This window comes from Abrus precatorius, unplaced genomic scaffold (genome assembly GCF_003935025.1).
Source record: "Abrus precatorius isolate BTA unplaced genomic scaffold, Abrus_2018 Scaffold9, whole genome shotgun sequence".
Taxonomy (NCBI): Eukaryota; Viridiplantae; Streptophyta; class Magnoliopsida; order Fabales; family Fabaceae; genus Abrus; species Abrus precatorius.
In genome coordinates, this window is record NW_020874439.1 from 1 (window position 1) to 22055 (window position 22055).

Sequence of the window (22055 nt, forward strand, 5' to 3'; positions counted from 1 at the left end):
CCTCATCCAATCCGTTTTGAACCTTCTTTGAAACCTCCAGGCTCGAGGCTTGAATTTGGTAGTTCAGGTGGAAAAACCTAATAAGCTCAAGTTCTTACCAACTCAATCCTCATCCCTTAACTTCCTCTCTCTTCCCACCACCAAAACCACCTTCAAATCTAACATTTTTTCCAACCCTCTCTACATTCCACACTCCCTCATGTCCCACCATCCCCTTTGACCCCTTCAACATCATTGGATTGCCATCACATAGTTCTACAAATACCTACGTCTTCATGACCACAAGTGCCTTAATGCTGCCAATAACAAATTTCTCCCTGTGGCTTTTTCCTCATCCAATCCATTTCAGACCTTCACTAAAACCTCCAGGCTTGAGGCATGGATTTGATGGGTTGAGTGGAAAAGCCTAAGACGAGTGAGCTTTGTAATGTAAATGTCATTGTAGAGGAAGAGAAGATATCGTGGAAGAAGATGAAGTAGAAGATAAAGAATAAGCTTTATTGCCCAAAAATTTTAAAATTTAGATATAAAAATGAACTATTTTTTAAAGATCCTAAAAATGATGTTTTGTATCCAAAATAAATTGCTACATGTTATTTAATATGACAAATTATTACTTTGTTACTTAATTTTAATATCTCTTGACGTTAAAAACTAATATAATTGCTTATTGTTAATTTTATAGACTATAATTTAAAATGTAAGATTGATTTGAATGACATTGAATATTTTAAAGATTAAAGTGAATGTTTACTTCCAAAACAAGTGTTGCCTCTTGCAACTTGATTATCTACCTATTTGAGTAATGTGATTTTGAAATATGTTCTTTGCTTTAAAACATTGATTACATGGTTTGATGATAAAAAGGAAAACAACATTGACTTTTCAAGTAGTCTTTTAAGCATCTAATTCAATTTCTAGATCTTGTCAGTTGTCAAGTTGAAGCTAATGAATCTCTATTTTATATACATTTTAATTTTTAAAAATGAGAAATTTTGTAAATTTATTCTTATATAATATGATATTGTTATTTTTAGATTAAATTATTTTTTTAATATTAGAAGTTTAACTTACATTATATTTATATAATGTAAAGTAGTAATTCATTTTTTAATATAAAATTTAATCTTATTTAATAAATAAAATAAAAGCTTAATTATATTTTTATTCTTTATAAATATAACATATTTTATGATGAGTCTTTATAAAATTTGTTGTTAGTGTTTAGTCTTTAAAATGCTAAAAAATTAGATTTAATCTTTATTGTCAATTCTTTTTTATTAAATACTGAGATTAATAGAGAGATAATTCAACACTCTTGAGTAACATGCCACGCCATTTAATTTTATAATATTTTATCATTTAAGAATAATATTTATAAATAAATCCTTAAATATATTTTTAATAAATTGCATAAAAGTTCTTTTTTTTTTCTTCGACCCCATTCCTTTCTCTATTGGCCCACCCTAAACTCCCCCTCTCCCTCCTCTTCCCCTTCTTCACACCCCTATCCCTTCCCCCTCTCTTTCCCCCACCACACCCCTTCCCCACACCCATACTTCCTCCCTTTTTCTCTTCTCTACGACTACACCTTCACTCCCACCACCCATTCAATTTTGTTAGAAATTGTTGTGATATAATTTTTATATTTTTGTGATATCAATTTTGTTGCATGCCTTTTAGTTTTTGGCTGGAGTTATGGACAACTTATCTTCTTATTCTTATTATTTTTTAATTATAATTATTGTCATTGTTTTTTAGTTAGTTTGTCACATATTATACAAGTTTTTTTCATATTGATTTTTATCATAATATCTCTGTTTCCTACTATTATGTTACTATTGGGTATATTCTAGATTATTTTGTTGGAATGCTTTGAAAATGATTCAATTTTGCCGTATGTACAGTGCACGTTAATGTGATGTTGATGAAAATGGTGTTCTAACACTTGATCCTTGTCGTGTAATAAAACACTAATCAGTTTCATTCCAGTAGTTGTGAATATGATAATGGGATGGATAACATTCAATGCCCAAGATACTATATATGTGGTGTAGAAAATGAATATGAACACGAACACTCACAACCATCCAGAATTCGTTGTTAGTTTTAAGGCCTCGTTTGATGCTGAATCTAATATATTATGCTAATTTTTTTTTCTGTTTATTATTGATGGAAGTTTAGATGTGTAAGTTAATCTAAAAGTTTTTGAGTGGTGATGCACCGATTTTAGGGGCTTTTAAGTTTTTGAAATTTGTCTTCTGGTTTTAAACTCTACCGTGCTTAGTTTTGTTGCTTATATAAACAGCCCCTTTTCCCACCCCACCCCACCATCACTCCCCTTCCCCCTACCAGCCGCCATTCTTTATCTCTTCTCTCTCTCTGAATATCAATTTTTAAGTTTGCATGTTTGAGTTTCAAGTTCATTTCTATTTTTTAGAAATTTTGTGAGATTTTGAATGTTGGGTTGTGTTTTGTTATTGTACTAAAACATTTAATGTTGATTTTTTATTTGCTTATATCATTTGTTGAATCTTGAAACTATGAGTGTTTTAGATTTGTTTTGTCATCTTTTTTTTTTCATAAATTTTGTAGCTTTTAGAGAGTGAAAAAGGAGAAGGGAGCTCAGGAGTGAGGCGTCAAAAAGGGGGAAGAGAATTTTGGAACTTTTTTTTATAAATATTTAAAATGTATTTAGGGACTAATTTTTAAATATTAATATTAAATAATAAAATATTTAAAAAAATAAATGACATAACATGTCATAAAATTAACTCTTTATTATCTAACTCAACACTTAATAGTAGAGAATTAACGATAAAAATTAAATCTTTAACTTTTTAACTTGTTCAAAGTTAAATCTTAACAAAAAGTTTTATAAATATTTATCACAAAATGTCTAATATTTATAGGAATAAAAAAAAATATAAGCAAGTCTAAAATAAAATATGATTCTTTGTATTTATAAATTTTATATTGAACCAATGATATGCTTGAAATTTGTATTAAAAGTTACCATAGATGTGGTATACTATCGTGTGTATTCAAGTTTTTTTATAAGTTTGTTAATTTAAAAGAAAAATCATAAAATTGAAGGATATAATATTTAAAAATTTATCAATATTTTTGTTTGAATTTTTGAATGTTAAATTTATAGAATAAAATTAAATAAATGTTTGGACCTTAGAGCAACCATGGAACACAAAATTTTATGAAAGAATGAAGAAGAATAAAGAAATTTTGCATAGGAAAAAGATGAGAAATTGAATAAAATAAGTAAACAGTAGTTACATTCAACTCCATCTCTATTTGCACATTTTCTCTTTTTTGCGTATGTGTAATTTTCATCTTTTTGATTCTGTTGTTTTATTATTTAGGAGATTATTAATACTATTTTATGTACTTGATTAATATTCTCATGTAATCTTATTTGATCACAGTAAAATAATTTCTTTAGTTTAGAGAATATGTAATTTTTACTTATTACATTAAAGAGATTTTTTACATAAAAAAATATTGGTGAACATTTTCTTTGTTAAAATACTCTTCAAGGTTCTTGCAAGTTTGAAAAATTTATTTTTGTTATATTTAATTTTTTTATTATTGTGTTATTGACCTCTATTATGATAAGGATAAAAAATTCTTTTTTTTTTTTTTGAGTAAAAGGATACTATGAAAACATAAGATGGAAACAGAATTTTACTTTGAAGTAAAAATAATAAACAAAAAAAAAAAAATTATAACATAACACAAACTAAAATAGAAGCTAGAGATTAAAACCAAGTCCATGCACCTTTTGTCTAAGAAATGAATGAGCTCGAGGAGATGTATAGTATCCAATGAACTTCAAATACTTGGAGTCAGAGACATTATCCACCTTAAAATATTTTATAATTTATTTTTCTAATAAAAATAATAGCGGGGGTGTCATTAAAATTGAGAAAATGAAGAAATTACAATAAAAACATAACATAATTTTAATGAGAATTTTCAATTGTTTTGTGATCTACTATCTGTCTAAGATGAACCATATAAAGCTTTATTCCCAACTTGTGAGTGCTGCGTACAAGAGTTGGTTCCATGTATCTGGCAACCCTGCAACACACCAATGTGTACAGTCCATGCCTTTGAATCCGTTGTAAGAACTAGGATGTGCATCTTTTCTCAACTGTGAGAGAGTTGTAATGTTGAGTAGATGAATAGGCTTTGTTATGATCTTCAACACATCTTCCACTACATACAATGACGGTGGCAACCCACTTGGGTAAGTGGATCCACTTATTGGCTGTGTCTCCTTTGAACAATTTCTCACTTCTGGTTCATTCCACTCAGTGCCACTAATTATGCAAAGCAAAAATGACAACACCACATCTTTTAATATTATTTTTATTAAATAATTTTATAATTAAGTTCCTAAAATTAAAAAAATTTATACTTTGAAAGTTTGAACGGATATCCTTAAAATTTTAAATTATTTCTAATTGAGTTTCTTCATTACGGTTTTATTAAAATTTCATTATGTATTGACGACCTAATTAATTTTTTAAAATAATTCAAGAATTATGTTGTTAGTTTAATTATTCAATAATTCCTCAACTTCTTAAGTTTTTTTTTAATTATATATATATATATATATATAATTCGTACAAGGCTAACTAAATAGGAACTTGAACTCATTAAGACTAAAGTTATTAATAAAACACACATAAATTTTATCTAATAATAAAGATGGTAATAAACAAAGGAGATTAAAATGCGTGTTATGAACATTATTTTTAAAATTTTTAAAAAATATTATTTTTGAACACTTTATGGCCTAACTATTTTGAGGTTTGAATTGATTAAATGACAAAAGAATGTTTAGAACTTACTTGTAATGGGAAGGAGAAATTCCTTGAAAAAGAACTTTGGTTTTGGTAGGATCTACCTCTTCATTTACCCAATTAGCCCATGTTGATAGACCAAGTTTAAATGCTTCCATACGATCCATGTCTTTCAGTATCTTGTCATCTGTTTGAACATAATCCCATCTGCACCACAGAATGGCCTATTTACTTGTTAGCATTAATTGTCACAATCACAATTTTCAATTACATTACATGGTTTTGAGGAAATCCTACGGTTGCTTGGGTCCTCTGCGGTACCACCAGAGCCAAGTGTTGAAAACCAAAATGTCCATTTCTTTCCATATACTTCCACTCTTAAGAGAATCAAGCTTCAGGACCCGACCAATCTTTTCCTCTTCAATGTCAACCAAATATGAAGAATGAAAGATAATCACTGAAACTCCATAGTCCTGCAAAACCATTTTAATTACATGAAATTTTTTGTGAGAATAGATAATCTAAGAGACTTTGTAATGAAATAGCTCACTGACTTGGAATGTGTAGTTAGACATGGACATATTGGTTTGCTCTAATATTTGACTTTGAGGTACAGAAGAATGAAGCAAGCATACAAGTGACTGCCATTGGTTGAGACTGACTGAATCTCCAATAAACATGATCTGCTTCCCCTTAAATAGTGTCAAGAAAATTTTCCCATCAAATCTGCAAAGGATATTTTTTATTATTATAATTGTTATAAGAGTGCTAAAATAAATTAGTATAAAACTAAAATTTTTTTAAATTTAAAATGATTTATTTTTTTAAATTTTAGAGAAATTAAATGAGATGGGTTTGTTGTTTTCTCACTACTTTATCATGCACAATCATCTGACATAGGAATTTTCCCAAATACCACCAACCTATGTGAAATGAATGGATGGAAACATCTCTGTCTCAAATATTTCTTCAAGTCCCTTCACTGTGATTATTTAGTTTCAGTTAATAAATACATATTTATTCACTAAAAGACAGAAAGACTCATGTTTATGTCTAATTTGACTAATAAACAGCAAAATGTGCCAAACTATAAAAATTTGAAATCTTTCCGAAGAAAAAAGGTTCATCCTGAAGAGTTGTTAAACCAGATCAAATCACATTTGAGACGTTAATATTATTTGACAATAAAAAAATGCAACACCTCTGTTTTCATGTTGTCCTTCACTAAAATAAATGGGTTTAAATCTTTTAATCAAAATAAATGCCTCGATCCAGATTATCCACCTTGCTGTGTGTAATTATAAAAAAAAACATTAACAAATAATAAAAGCCGTTGACAATAAAAGGGTAGTACAGAAAGCTGTGTCACATCTTAAAAGCAATGCAAAATGTATTTTCAGCACTAAAATGAGACAATCAAAAATTGTTTTTCAAAATGATTGTACATATAAAAATAATAAATAAACAAAATAATTCTATGTAATATTACATATGTCAAATTTGTAATGTTTAAATAATAAAGTTCTACCCTTAAATGCACAAAATGACAAGATTACCTGTACTTGAAACAGTGAAAATTATTTATGAAATATAGTAAAGTAGTCTCTTCATATGGAGTGAACTGGTTTTTCATGAATATCGATGTGATATCAAATGTGTGCACAAAGAAATTATAGACTGAAAATAAAGAGAAAGTGAAGAGAAGAAATGAAGTTAATATGAACCTTGGTAAAAGGCATTGGTGGGGTTGCCATCTGTATTTGAGGTATTGGCGATCAGGACGACCATATTTCAAGCAATCAAACTCTTTACGAATGTGAGGGCAGGTTGAAGAATCATAGAGAGGATAGGATTCATCCCACACCCATCTTCCTTCATACACATTGCAACTCAATTCTTGTGCTGATCTTTCCCACTTCGTGTTGGACTTCGAATTTGATTGAACATCTCCTCCAACATTAGCCAAACACAGCCATGGACACAGCCAAATCACCCCAAAAATGCCCACTTTGATCCAACCATGTATCCTCTTTCCAACACCCATCTCTCTCTCTCTCTCTGTGTGTGCAAAGGCTCAATTCTGTGAAGCTCTGTGCCTGAGCTGCAGATATATATTTTCAAGATAAATTGAACAAAGGCAGTGTCATCAATGTATAATCAATAAACCAAAATTGCTCTCTCTCTTGAAATATGAAATTTATTTAGAAAAAAAAAAATATGTTATTTAATATGCGAATGAGAAGAGTAAACTTGCATCATGTGATTATACACACACAGTAAAAGCTTAAAATAATTGAAGTTATGACTTTTTGAATCACGTGAGAAAACTCTCCCTGTGAAAGAATGAATCAAGCGAATTACTTATTTTATTCTCTGATAAAAGTGATTTTCTTATTAAATATTCTTAGTTAAAATAATCTTTAATCATGTATACATAATTAAGAACAACTCTTGCCTTTAACAGGAAACAATTGGTTAATTGTCAACTGATGCGATACGACTTTTGTTTTGTAGTTAGAAAAATTGGATGGATGGTATGTTGACAGAAAAGTGAAGTTTTTAATTGACTGGAAGAGGACACGCCATGTGCAAATTGGATTAGTGTTTTATTTTCCACTAAATTAGGAACCTAAATCTGTAGCACTTGCTGTCTAATTATCTTAATTTCACATGCAACATATGATCAACACCTTACTCAAACAATGAATAGGGAAGAAGCCATGAAAGCTGTCAATTTGCTTTATACGATGAAAACGGTAGTTGTTAGAATATGGCAACATGTGAACGCTACATAATTATATTTTTTTATTTAATTATTTTTTATGATATTCTTTTAAAACTTATCTTTTCTTAGTCAACTTAAATCACGATATCGGTATTAGTGATTAATTAATTCTCTTTATTCAACTCTTTTTTATATACATAATTTCTTAGTTTGAAAAGAAAAACTTAAAGGTAATCCATAATTTGAGAACTTTCAAAAGACATAAAATAAATATTAAATAATAATAATGAAAAGTATCGCATAAAAGAGAGAACATAGTAAAAGATGTCCTCACATATTTAAATGAAGATTTTAATTTATAATATAGCCTTGAATAACAAAATTTAACTTAAGAAATAACTAATAGCTTTTTAACAAATAAAAAATCCCTCTTTTTTTAATTCTTAGTTAACGTGTATCACAACATCTATTTTAATAATTAAATAATTCACTTAAATATATTTTTAATAAATAACTCTTTTTCCTATAATATCTATTAGACTAATAATATTTTTTTATTCTAATAACTTTGACTTAGATATTTATCCTTCCTCATAATTCAATTTTATTGATTACCAATTAAAAAATTTATTTAATGAATAATTTATTGTATATATATTTTTAAAATAATAATAATATAAATTCCCATGCTATTAATTATGCATATTCTTGAATTTTTGTATATTTTTTTAAAAAATAAATAATATTTTTTCTGATAAGAATCATCATATTAAATTTTTCTCTCAATAATATTTAAATTTTTATTAGGACGTAAATCATCAATTGAGATAGTTGATCAAGACTTTTTTTTTTTTTTCCTAATAATTGATCAACACTTTAATGTTATGTATAATAATAATAATAATAATAATAATAATAATAATAATAATAATAATAATATTATTATTATTATTATTATTATTATTATTATTATTATAGATGAGAATCTATTAGTTAGCAAGGAAAGTATTTAGTGAATTACTCTCCTTTGTTACGTGTATATTTCAAAATTAAAATTGATTAAAAATATTTATGAATTACACTTATTGTAAACATTTTACATTTTATTTGTATTTTTATTAAATTTGTATTAAATTTTAAAGATTAAAATTTGTATTTAACTTTATCTTATTACTATATATAATTTTTAGAATTTTTTAAAGTATATAATTTTTCATTTAAAAAAATTATTATCTTATATAAATTTTTATTTTTATTTTTTAAATATACATATTTATATTTATAAAATCTATAATACTTAATTTATTATTTGCAATAACTATAAAATTAAAATTTTGCGTGATTAAAATTTTGTAAAGAGTGTTCTTGGATTAAATCAACTTTTAAATAACTCATTATATCTGATCATAAAATTAAAATTAAAATAATTAGAAAAAATTATTGTTGAAAATAATTTTACAATATAAACAAAATAGGTAGATTGATCTCTTTATTTTTTATTTTAGTTTAATTTAGTCTTTTAATTTTTCTTTTTCTTATTTTGATTTTTTAATTTAAAATATTTTAAATAAATCATTTTTTATTACAAATTTTATTTTTTTAAAAAATTATTGTTCATCTTCTTCTTTGTTATAAATTGTAACAACAAAAATATAATGTATTCATGAATTTTTTACTTATCTCTTTTTCTTCTATTTCCTTTCTCATTTTTTTTTCTTTTTCTTGTTTCTCTTACCACTCATCCATACCTCCAAGTCATTTCTCTCTCAACTTGGAAATTTGACAAAAACACAGTACATTCCAATAAATTTTCTTCTTTCTCTTTTCTTATATCATTCATTATCTACACCTTCTCGACATCTTTTTTTGTGAACTCTAATAAAAAAACACATTTTAAAGGGTATATAAAAGATGTTTTTATTATCAATATTTCTTTTCTATATTGTTGCTTGACTATTAATTTTAGGCCATACAAGAAAATAAAATTTCAATTAAGAGGGAATCCATAAAGGAGAAAGCAATTCATGGAAGGATTAATGAAAGGCAAGAGAACTAAGAAAATAAGGAAGAAAAAATAAAAGAAAAGGAGGATGAAGGTTTTTAAAATGAACAAAAAGAGAAAAGTCATAGGAGACTTTGTCTCACTAGTGCAAAAATTACTTTCAACATTAGTTAAAAATGACATTTTACATTAGTTAAAGAACAAATGTAGATACAACTAATATAGTAAGTCAAGACTTTTTACATTGGTTATAAAATAACTAATGTAAAAAAGTCATTTTCTACGATTATAAATAAGTTGATATAAAAAGTGTTCTTATGCTCAAGATGAGCACGCCTGTGCTTCATTAATAATTCAAGTTAAAGCAAAGCAAGTAAACAAACAATTGAGAAGGAAAAAAGAAAGATTAAGATTGCAATATATCAGCAAACAAATTATAAAGCCAAAAATAATAATAAAAGCAACTTACCTGAGATTATAATATACAAAGAATTATGGAAGCTTGCCACACTAGATCACAAATGAAGAAAGCACAATATTCGTCAATATTTGTTGAGTTTATAAATGAAGAAAATGCAATTTTCATCAATGCAATGTACAAAAACAAATGAGTTAATGAAGAAAAAAACACATAATGAAATGAAATTCATCATTGTCGTACTTAAACTGGAACATGATTAGTATTCATCAATGGCATACCCAAAAATGATAATAGAAGTTAAAAAATGTATGTAAAAATTTGTGTTTATCGTCCTAATTAATAAATCGCATGCAGATAAGTGTGAATATGTGAAATTTCTCTATAATTTTTTAAATAATAAACTATTCTATAATCAACTTTTTTTCTATCTATAAACATAAGTTTCCTTTGATATGTCCTTTTATTTCTATTAACCTTTAATAATTTATAATTCGGTTACTTACTAACTAAAGGAAAACTTTTCAATCTTATAGTTCTTCAATCCGGTAACATTTTATAAATTTTGTTAATTTTATTTCACTTTAAGTTTAACATTAATATCTAAAAAAATTATTAAAAATATATTTATTATATAAATTTATATAAGTATAATAAATATATTTTTCAATAAAACTTTATTTTACTAATTATTTAAATTCAATTTTTTTGTTACAAGGAAAATAAAACTACAAGCAAAAAAAGGCTACCCAAAAACTATTTGCAATAAGACTAACATACATGTTAGGGGAACATTTGAAACAAGAATTAGTTGTTGAGCTTGAGAGTTCCTCTTTGTAGCTAAGTTAACAATGTAAAAATTTTCTTGTATTAGTACATGTAGATGCTTTGATGTCCAATCTTGAGCAATCAAGTCCTTCATCGAGCACCTAATGATATGGTAAGCATGGTGTTAAGGCACTACACTAGAAAGGAGATATGAGAGTGTTTCTACATCAACTTTGAAAATGTAAATTGTTCTAAAATATCAAGCTTTGCAAGATTGGAGACATGGAACCGTTCTTAGAAGTATTATTTGGACAATGGTTTAGCCCTTGCTTTCCAAAGTCAATACTTTGGAGAGTAGTTCCATATGAAATCACTCTTTGATATGCACTTCTAACAATGGTTCCATACAAACCACTCACCAAAGTCAAGTTCTGAGAGCGATTCTTTAAATTGCTTTCTAAAGTTTTTAAAACATTTGGCAGATTTTTTTAATAATTTCACATTATTATAGATTTTTTTTATATCTAATAAACCATAATTAATAATTCAAAAATAGTTGGGAACATTTTAAGTTCTTGAATACAATTGATATTGTAACATCCTTATTTATTTAATACAATAATAAAAATATAGTTTTGGAATTGACAAGGGAAAATTAAATTAAATTCGTTTGCTTGCTTAATGCAAAATGGAGAAATATAAAACATTCATTCAATTTACTCATACTTATATAAATTTAAATGATAAAGCAATGGAAAATAGATAAATTTAAGTAGGAAGCTGAAATAACATTAATGTACATTGTTCTGGATTAAATTACAACATTTTCATAATTACAAAATATAACTTTAAAATACATTAGACTCTTCTACATCATTTACAAAATACAAAATATGATAAGTCTTAATAAGCAGTCTATTTACCAAAAAAATTGAAGACGATACTAGTCATCATTCCTAAATCACCCCTCCATTTTTGTTATTTCCTCTGGGGGATAAGTCTTCGTCTTCAACAAGATCACCTGCATCAGCTACCACTTTAGTGCACATGATTAGCTCTACAGTACAGTGACTTGGTCTTTCATGTTGGTCATGAACCAAAAAAGTATAAACATAATCCCATGCATTTGGCAATCAGGACAAACCTCTATATATAACTAGACATATAATATGGTGGATTCTACCACTGCTAGGATAGTCAAAAGGTATATCATATCCTATAGTCATTTCTAAAGTAAAAATAATATCAGAGTTATCATTCCTACATATAATAAAACTATAATGACAAAACCGTTGTCATTCCCTAGATACATGGTCTAGTCTACTGCTAATAAGTAGCTCTGACAAACTAACAAGTCTCTGGGGGTCTGTTATCTTTATTCCCTAAAAGGTTTTATAAGAATGAGTCTCATTACCAAATATGAATTAACAATCAAATCAAACAATACAAACGAGGATAATATATTAATCAATTAGACAATGCACTTCATGTTCATATGCATATGACAATTATCAATTTATCACATTTCCTTTCTACTAATTCTTAAAGTTCTCATTTCAAACTTTCATTGCCCCTGAGATCCCTTGAGTTCTTTCTCAGCATAGATAGTTACTAGAAAGCCACAGCTACATAGATATAATGTGTGTCGACTCGGCCCCTTTTAGCAAAAGCATGGTTATGAGTTTAGGCCAGAAAATGAATATGAGGCCTGTAGTGCTCTTACTCTCATTAGTTATGTGCAATTCAAAAAGAGCATCCACTACCCTTATTTTCTCAAGATTTCTAGAATTGCCTCCATCTTTCACACTCCCAATGTATCTCTAAACTATCTACACTTGTCCCTATCATTTTTCTTTTCTCATTCTACTTCTCTTTTCATATTTCTCATCATACTCTCTCTAACTTGATATTTCCACATTAACATTTTATTCATCCTTTCCTCGTTCTATTTTATTTAAATTCATTAACTATACCAAACAATTATTATCAGAATTTGGTCACCTCCGAACTCATTCCATAATATACGTACATATATGCTCAAAATAGATATAATTCAGATCATCAAACATATGAAAACATATTTCAATCTAGGATATATTCACAATCATACACCACACCACAATATTTTTATAAGTACAAACATATCAAGTTTTTAACAATGAGACAAAGCTCTCCTTACCTCAATAGATAAGTTTAGTGAAGGAAACTTAGTGAAAAAAGATCGGTCAAAAAGCTGAGATTGTCCTACATATTACAAAGAATAAAAGGTCGTTCAAAACTTAGTGATATTCTTGCTTGTTGGACATTTTTCCTATGAGTCATCGCCTAAGCGACTCATCTCGCCTGAGCGAGATCTCTACTCGCTTGAGCGATATCACTCTCGCCTGGGTGAGGTGACAGTTGAGTTGAGTTTATCCCATTTTCACTTGAGCGAGACTCATCTTGCTTGAGAAAGAATGTCCTAAAATTTAGTGGTTTTAGGCGCTCAATCTTGCTTGAGCGAGACCTGTCTCGCCTGAGCGAGATCTCTTGTACCAGACTTCTACCAAAACACTTATAAATCATTTCCAAACACACTCCAACACTATATAATATCAAACGATACACCAATTAATAATTAAATGAAAAAGATGGTGTTACAGCATATTCTAAAATTTCAAAGTAGATCAATACAATACATATCACAATTAATATTTTTCATCAATTAAATTGGAAAATTAAATGTTCCAAAATTAAATAACAATAGAATAGCACCAAAAAAAAAATCAAAATTAATACAATTACATTGAATCATGATGAATAATAGAAAACAAGCTATACATTACAAATTTCCTTAAGTATATACATTTTACACATTAAAAAATTACTAAGAATCTAGTGTACTTCGTGTGTACTTCAAATATTTATAGTAAAGATATGCACACCACTCTTTTTGAACTTGGTGATTTCTATTATCAAGAAAAGTTGGGAACTAGAATTTTAGAAAATACTGAAGACATAACCAAATATGCAAAGCCAAGTTAATCAGAAGTTGATATAGAATTTAAGTAAAATAAATTTAAATTATTCAGTAATTTTGGATATGGACTATTTTTCTTAATGAAGGAGATACAGATAATATCCACCATCATTGTTATTTGTTTGCTTATGATACTTTGATGAAGAAAACAAATATAAAAATATGCACTAACTCAAAAATATAGACATTGCAATAACTAACAAGTTAGAAGATTTTTTTCCTTAAATATACTTGTACGGTGACCTATCATGTTTGATGCATCTTTGTATTGGAGACCTGAAGTTGCCTGTCTGCTCGATATGTGATGAGGCACTAACAAAATAAATGAAAGAAGTATGTTACAATTCAAGTACATTCATATATAATATAGTATGGAATTAGATGCTTACTTGTTAAAAAAATAGTTTTGCATATGTAGTCAATTCTTAAGCTGTTAGAAAAATGGATCCATTTAGTACAATGTCTCATCAGAAGTGTTAATGACCACTGATACCCAATGTTTCCTACCATTAGTGAATGCCTTTACATTAATTATGAGAATAAAAAATGATAACAGAAATAAAAGTTAAATATTCGTGGCAATAGCAAAAACTTAACATTATATGGTATGAAAACTAAGTAATGTTCACCTATATGACACTTTAATTTTTCAGGTACATGTGATGTGGGATGCGATTAAGCTTCTTGTCTAACTCATATGGAGATATAAATGAAAACTTACTATCTAATCAGTGCCATGCAAGTAGGCTTCACATAAATACCTTGTACAAATCAACAATGGAAATACATCAACTCAAGGACATGAATGTAAAATAAATTTATTAATTACAAATTATACAAGAATAATTACCTTAGGTAAAGGCAAATGTTGGAGGCACTCAACTAATATCGACGTATCATCTCCAATATGTTTTTCTTCCTCACTGCGTTATAAAACTTCTTCCCCTAGTGCTTAATAGTTGTATGAATGGAAGCAATATCAATGACATAATCACTTTTCACTCAAATCTTCATCATGTTGAAGCATACAACACCTTGTGCCTATATAAACTAAGGTCTAATGAAGAAACGAGACCTTTATTACCTGGACCAATAATGAATTCCTTAGTCTAGTTGTTTTCTTTTTCTTATCTCTTTACTTGATGATGTTGTAACCTGAAATCAATGCTTTTAGATTAGACATTTATGAATTATGTCACGACATTTTTTTATAAAGAGTCAATAACATTTTTGCTTATCTTTCTTAATTTAATTATTTAATTTAATTTATATGGCACTATATATATGTATATAAGTAAAAGAGTATAAAATTTTCAAAAATAGAACTCCAATATTTAAGTGAACAAATAACAAGCCTCATGGGCCTTTATATACAACATTCAAGTCTTTACATAAACTTTCACATTTACATCATCTAATTCAGTGCAAATTGAATACAAGTATTTAAAACATAATTACATTCGTTGACAAATTAGTAACCCAACAAACTAAACATAGACCAACAAAATGATCAACTTCATGTTCTTCCCAAAAGTTGCTAACTTCAATATTTCTCAGCTAGACCTTCTAGCTTGAGAAGTCAACGCATTCCCTGTACTTTCTACTCACGTACCATCTTACGATTATTGCAGCACATATAAATACCAAAACAACAAAATGCAAAGGGTAAGCTTACGAGATCAACAACCTTATTAATGAAATATGAATAAATATAGGTGAAATTAATTAAATAGCTCATATCAATCAGCACACCACGTTACACAACTTCAATACAATAATGGAGCATGTCTATTTCCAGCCCATCTAATGCAAATGCAGCAATTTCAGTTTCTATCTAGTTTTACAGTCTAAGTAATCTAGAGGAACTGTTCCGGTTTGGGAACAACCCATTTCGATATCTGGATCCAGACACAGCACAGCTCGGCGTTCTTATCGTTACATATCTATCCACCTAAATATGTAACTCGACTCTAGAATGATAAAAATCACTATGATGTAGCATAGCTAAATCAGCATGTTACAATACAGCAAAATATTTCATTTTTGGCTTCAGCATCACAACTATCTATATATATATATATTTTTTCACAACCTCAACAAAACAACAATACATATATTCACAGCAAAACTCAGTATTTCGTGTATTTTAATATCCTTAGCATATACAACACAACATATTCAATCACAGCTAACCAAGGTTATTCATCATATGAGTTAAATCAGCTTAGTTAAACAGCCGATAAAACTACTCAGCTATACTACTCCAAATCTTGATCTAGAATATGGTCACTCAATGACTTATTTCTCCGCTACATCAACATCAAGTTCCTAACTAGCTCCATATTCACTATACGGATAAATCAATTCAGATAAGCTTCCTTTACCTGGAATGAGTTCCAAAATAGTACTCCTAAGGAGTTCTGTAGAGAGATCGACCGTTTGAATGTGGAATAAGGCTTGATCAGCTTAGATTTACTAAAAAATAACCCGATTTAAGTCCCTTGAGAAAAAGAGAGAATAAACAAGGTAAAACTAAGAACTGAACTTCGAGAACTCACCTTAACCTCAATGAGATAGAAGATCTCACTTTGATCGAGAAGGAATTCAGCTTTGAGGAAGAGTAATAAGAGAGAGAACTGAGAGAAACTGAGAGAGAAAAGTTGTCTGGTGAGAAAATGAAGTTTATGGGCGCTGAGGCCCCTTAAATAACCCTCCAGTCTGCCCGATCTTGCTCAAGCGAGCTACTTCTCGCTTGAGCGAGCTCTACTCTTGCCTGTACGAGCCAACCCTCGCCTGGACGAGAAAACCAGACAGTGGAACCTCTAAATTTTCTGATATTCTCGCTTTATCATGGTTTGGAGGAAGAGTCCTACTATGTAACGTGTCTCTAACCAAAGTATGATACACACTTCCTTTTGTAGCAAGCTAGTATGAGGTGTTTAAATGCAACATATAATCATGGTCACCCTACAAGACAAAATAGTAAGAGTCAAATGCACAAAATAGTTAATTACAAAGTGAATTTAAATAATACTTATGAGTACCTTTAATTAGCATCTTTGCAAATTATATTAGTGTGTAACTGCCTCTATGACTATTACATGGTACATTCGGTGGTGTTTGAGGACCAAACTCTGCCATTAGAGACATTTGAAGAAGAGTGGTGAATGGCAATGACATTAATGAAGGCATGAATGGTCGTGGGGTGGCAGTAGGTATGAACAACACAACTGACTATCATCCAACTTTGATCTATATTTGCTCTAACTACGTGTATAATCGACAATTACAAGAATCAATGTCTTATATTCTCTCACATGGTAGGACCCTATCCCATCTGAGAATAAAGTTTTTCATGCATTAATTTGCATTTACGGCTTAAGGTTTTTATTTTATACTTGGCAAAATTTGGCCAACATTTAACATTAGTCTCCTAGTACACAACTTGAAGAAATTATGATTTACCTCAATAAAGCATGCACAAGAGACAATGAGAAATGTACCATACTAAAATTTTGTTAAGTATAACATACAACATTATAAGAAACATTTGCTAACCAATTAATGAAAAATTTTATTCTCAAATTGTCAAGTTTGGACACTTTAAGATTAAAATAATAATTAATCTCAAACGGAAAATTAAGTTTTCACTCAAATTTAGATTTCAAATCATAAATTCAAAGTACACTTAAAACAATTTACATGCATTCATAACATTTTATAAAGCATAACCATATGCATTGTTATGTCTTTCATCAAACAACAAAACATACAACAAACTTATAAAAAAACTAACAAATTGCCTTAAGACTTATTGTGATCGAAATTCATGAGTTATTATTCTTCCATATCCTTAACTTCAAAAACCAAACACTCTTTATTCAGACCAATAAAAAAGAATCTAAAAAACATATTCTTTTTCAATTAAGTCCTATAAATCATTCTAGAACAAGATAAAAACTCAACACAAATTCATTTCTTCAGACCAATCATCATTTAGTCTCTATATTTGGAAATTTGTTACCACATTCATATGGATGCTTTTGAAAGTGGTATGAAAACTAATAGCAAGGTGTATCTTTGTCATTTACCCTTTTCTTGTCTTGTCATCTTTGTTCTATTTAGTTAGACTTTGTTTGGATGTTCGAAGGGGGAAGGAAGGATAAAGTTTGAAGAAGGAAAAAAGGGAGGAGAATGGAAGGAGAAAAATGATTAAATTCCTCTCTTATTTGGATGTTTGATACTGAGAGGAGAAGGTGATGGAGTTTAATCATTTAAATAATATTATTATCTTTTATATCTTTTATTTATATTTTTTATCTTGTTATTTTTTTCAAAAAATACAAAAAATTAAATACTTTTCTCTCTCTAAAAATTAATATTTTTATTTTTTATAAGTTTTTTAAAAAATTTACTTTAAAAGCTAAACATATTTTAAAAATGAAAAAACTAGAATCCTAATCATAAAAAAGCTCGAAAGAGTTGGATCAAGAAAAACCTTCCTATGGAGAGGAACTCAAGACCATCATAAGAAGGGTTCTAAGAGTTAAAAAAATTCTCTAAATCCCTTTCTTTTCTGATTAATTAATTGTTAAATAAAAATTAAACTCCACTAAGTCATCCTTTCCATTCTCCCCATCGTAAACATGAAATCTAAACATAACCTTAATATAAAGAATGAGTTTCATATATAGCATTTTCTTAAGTAATTACTTATTCTTTTTCAACTTTATTGGATTCTATGCTTTTACTTCCCAATCTAATATGTCAAATTTAAGGAAAAATAATTTCAATTTTAATTTTAATTTTTTACAAGAAAGAAAAATTAATTTAATTTTTAATCAAAGTTAAAAATTTAATTTTAAACTTTCATCTCCATGAGAGAAAATTTAAAACTCCAACGTTAGGGTTTTTTTCAAAAATAAAATATTTTAAATAATAAATTACGTATATGTCTTAAAAAAAATTTTATACATAAATGTCCTAAATTGAATTGTATAGAAGTTGATTATAATCAACTTGTCGATTAATCGACTTCAATTTAATAGAGAAGTTGATTATAATCGTTTTTCTATTATGCAATAAGGAAATCGATTATAATTGATTAAATTTGTTAATATTTTATAATTTATTTAAAATTCTTACCCAAATTAAAAAAATATAATTTTAATTAAATTTTTTAATATTTTCATATAATAATTAAATAATATCAATATAAAAATAATATTTTAAAAGACAAATAATTTAAATTATAAACTGCATAAAATTCAAATTCCAAAATATATGAAATTAAAATTCTAAAGTACAAAAAATTAAAATTCTAAAGTAGATCACCATCCAGCATATGTGACTATGAGCTACGTCTGTTGCGTTTAGGCCCAGCAAGGTGACTCTCTGTTGCACAACGACGATATACAATCTGTCGTACAGGTCTGTGGTGTGCACGTTCCTTCTCCTGCTGATGCATGTTCTGATCATCCACTTCCTGCTGTTAGACAGGTGTGTGGTCCTCTTCCTCCTCTGAGGAATCATTAAAGATAGGAGTTCAAATATGTATTGGTGATGGTCGATATAGATTATCTGGTGGTGGTGACATGAACGGTGGACTGAACGATATACGATCGTGCAATATCATCTTGAGCTAGACCTGTGATAAAATGTTGCATAGGACTGGGAGTAACCTCAGCATCTTACATGAACTGATGATTAGGGCCTGCCATAAAATGTTGGCCCAAAGTTATACATGGTTGGCTAGGGCCTGACATAAATTGGTGCTGAGAAGGACCAGTCATGTACTGCTGTTGGCTAGGTCCTGACATGAAGTGCTGGTTGTGGTATGTAGGTATCGGATGGTATGCGTAGTGTGAGGTATGCTGTACAGTTGGATTTGCATCAGGTTCTTCATTATGTGCTGGGACAGCGGCTGATATATGCGCCTCATCACGGTACTGACATCTACTTTATAATTTTAATTTCCTGTACTTTAGAATTTTAATTATTATATGAAAATATTAACAAATTTAATTAAAATTTTATTTTTTTAATGAAAATATGCGTTACATAAAACAATTATAATCAATTTCAATTTAATAGAGAAGTAATCGACTTCTATGCAATTCAATTTAAGACATTTATATACAATTTTTTTAATATATATACATAATTTATTATTTAAAATATTTTATTTTTGTAAAAAACCCGCAACGTTAAGAGACATTTCATGTGAGAATACATGTGTCAATTTTCGAAGCGTAAAACAAAAGAATAAAACACATCAAAACTTAACGCATTACATTCTTCAGTGTTTTCGTTATATTTAAATGGTGCAATACTGCATAACACATGATACTTCAACGTGTGCTGTGTCCTTTGAACGTTACACGCATTACGATATAATATATTAAGATTTAATTTGAATAAATATTTAAATACTTTTTATAAAAAAATTAATATAAAAATTAAAGAAAATCTATGTTATAAATTTAAAAACAATTTATTCTTCTTATATTTTAGAGTAATTAAATAGAAGAACTTCCAAAAGTATAAAAAATATATAAATTAATTTTAACTTGTTTAATTTATTTTATTATTTAATTTTGTGCTTTTATAAATACATATTGAGAAAAAAAAATTGGAAGATAATTTTTAAGTTAATCTTATAATTTTAATGTGTGGTTTGTAATTACATTCAGAGAAGCAAAATTTTGATTCTTAAGTAAATATTTATTATAAAATTACATATTTATAAATGTCTGATTTATTTAAATTTTGATATGTATGGTTAACATGAACATACTATTCTATTCATTGGTTAAATTAATAAAATTGAATATTTACGAAGAGTTATTAAATAAAGTAAGTATGGTCATTTTTACTTATTATTTAAAGATATAATAAACATTGAAATAATTTTTTATATAAAATTAATCTAATTATAAGAAGTTTCAAATCAATTGGATTTTTGTCAATCTCAGGTTACAAATCCTGTGAATATATATATATTTCTGAAAATTGTATGACGAACTTCTTTATTCACTGTGAAAAAAAGAATAAAGCCTTCACACAATGATGCATTCTAACCGCATTTATGGAAATTGAAAATTAAGGACCACGGTGGTCTCCTCTAATTTCACTCTTACAGATAAGTCAATAAAAATTTTCATTAGACAAGAGTCTATTTCATAATTTATTAGGAACACTTTAATTTTGATTATCAATTATTAAGATATGATATATGGTTTTACTTAAAGAATTGGTTAAATATATTTCACCACATAATTTATTAGTTTTCATCTTTGGTGTTATTGAGTACAAAGGGTGATAAACTCAAGTCTCGAGGTTCAAAACAAAAATCAATAGATGAGTAAGACGTATTGCATGTTTGGTCTGATGCTAGAACTTTCAATACACCATTTTTAAAGCTCCGACAGTTTGCTTCTATCAATTAAATGTGCATTTAATGAAATTTTATGCAAATCCAAACACTCAAAATGTCTCAATGTTATCATTTTCTTATTATAAATTCAGTTTAAGAAAGCTACAGATATTATTAACTTTTAAATGGGTGGAAATCAACAAATTTCAATGATTATAATATATTTTTTCTTCTAATTTTGTTTTGAATTCATTTTTCTTTTTAAAAAATATAACGACTCTAAATTACATTTTTTATAAAGTGAGAACTATCGTTTTCTTCACGTACTTTATATTCTTACGCTTACACTATCATGCTGAGCCTCAAATATCAATTCAGCGAGACATAACAACACTTAAAATAATTTTCTTCTCGTACATTCACGCACACTTCAATACTTTATTCACTTACAATCTTGAGTTGATTTATGAACTCGGTACAAGAAAGTATGGCAATGTTTTTAAGAAAACTTAACAATGAAGGAATGTAATAAATGCTTCGACAGTGCAGCATTAGCCATGTACTCCAACTTGCTTCAATTTGTGAGGTGACTATAATCAATTTCCTTTCCAGCTTTCCAAGTGTGACCTCACAGCGCAGCGCCTACAATTTTTATTCCACATTGCAAGCTATAATTGTTAAGATGATTAGGTAGTTAGATTAGTTACAAGAGTTAGTTTTTTTTTGTTTTCTATTTTTAAGATTGAGTGTACAATCTAAGATGATATTAGTTGTATGATTCTTCTTCATCCGTTATACTTTGTTTTGTTTATTGTTCTCCAATTTTTCTCTTTGTTAATTCCTTCAGTTCTCCCTGCCATGGAGAATATTACCATGGATAATTCTTTGAGTCCCTTTTTCCTCCACCCCTCAGATCACCCTGGTT

General features: G+C 28.1%; 1 protein-coding gene across 1 annotated transcript; it reads right to left on the bottom strand.

The window, feature by feature from the left end:
* Positions 1 to 4039: 4039 nt before the first annotated feature.
* On the bottom strand, positions 4040 to 6867 carry LOC113851643 (protein trichome birefringence-like 38). Its single transcript, XM_027482188.1, has 5 exons — positions 6548 to 6867; positions 5378 to 5549; positions 5121 to 5296; positions 4872 to 5030; positions 4040 to 4337 (listed from the first exon to the last, which is right to left on the bottom strand). Exons 1-5 carry the CDS (start codon positions 6865 to 6867, stop codon positions 4040 to 4042), a joined length of 1125 nt encoding a protein of 374 aa, XP_027337989.1.
* Between the last annotated feature and the right edge of the window lie 15188 nt (positions 6868 to 22055).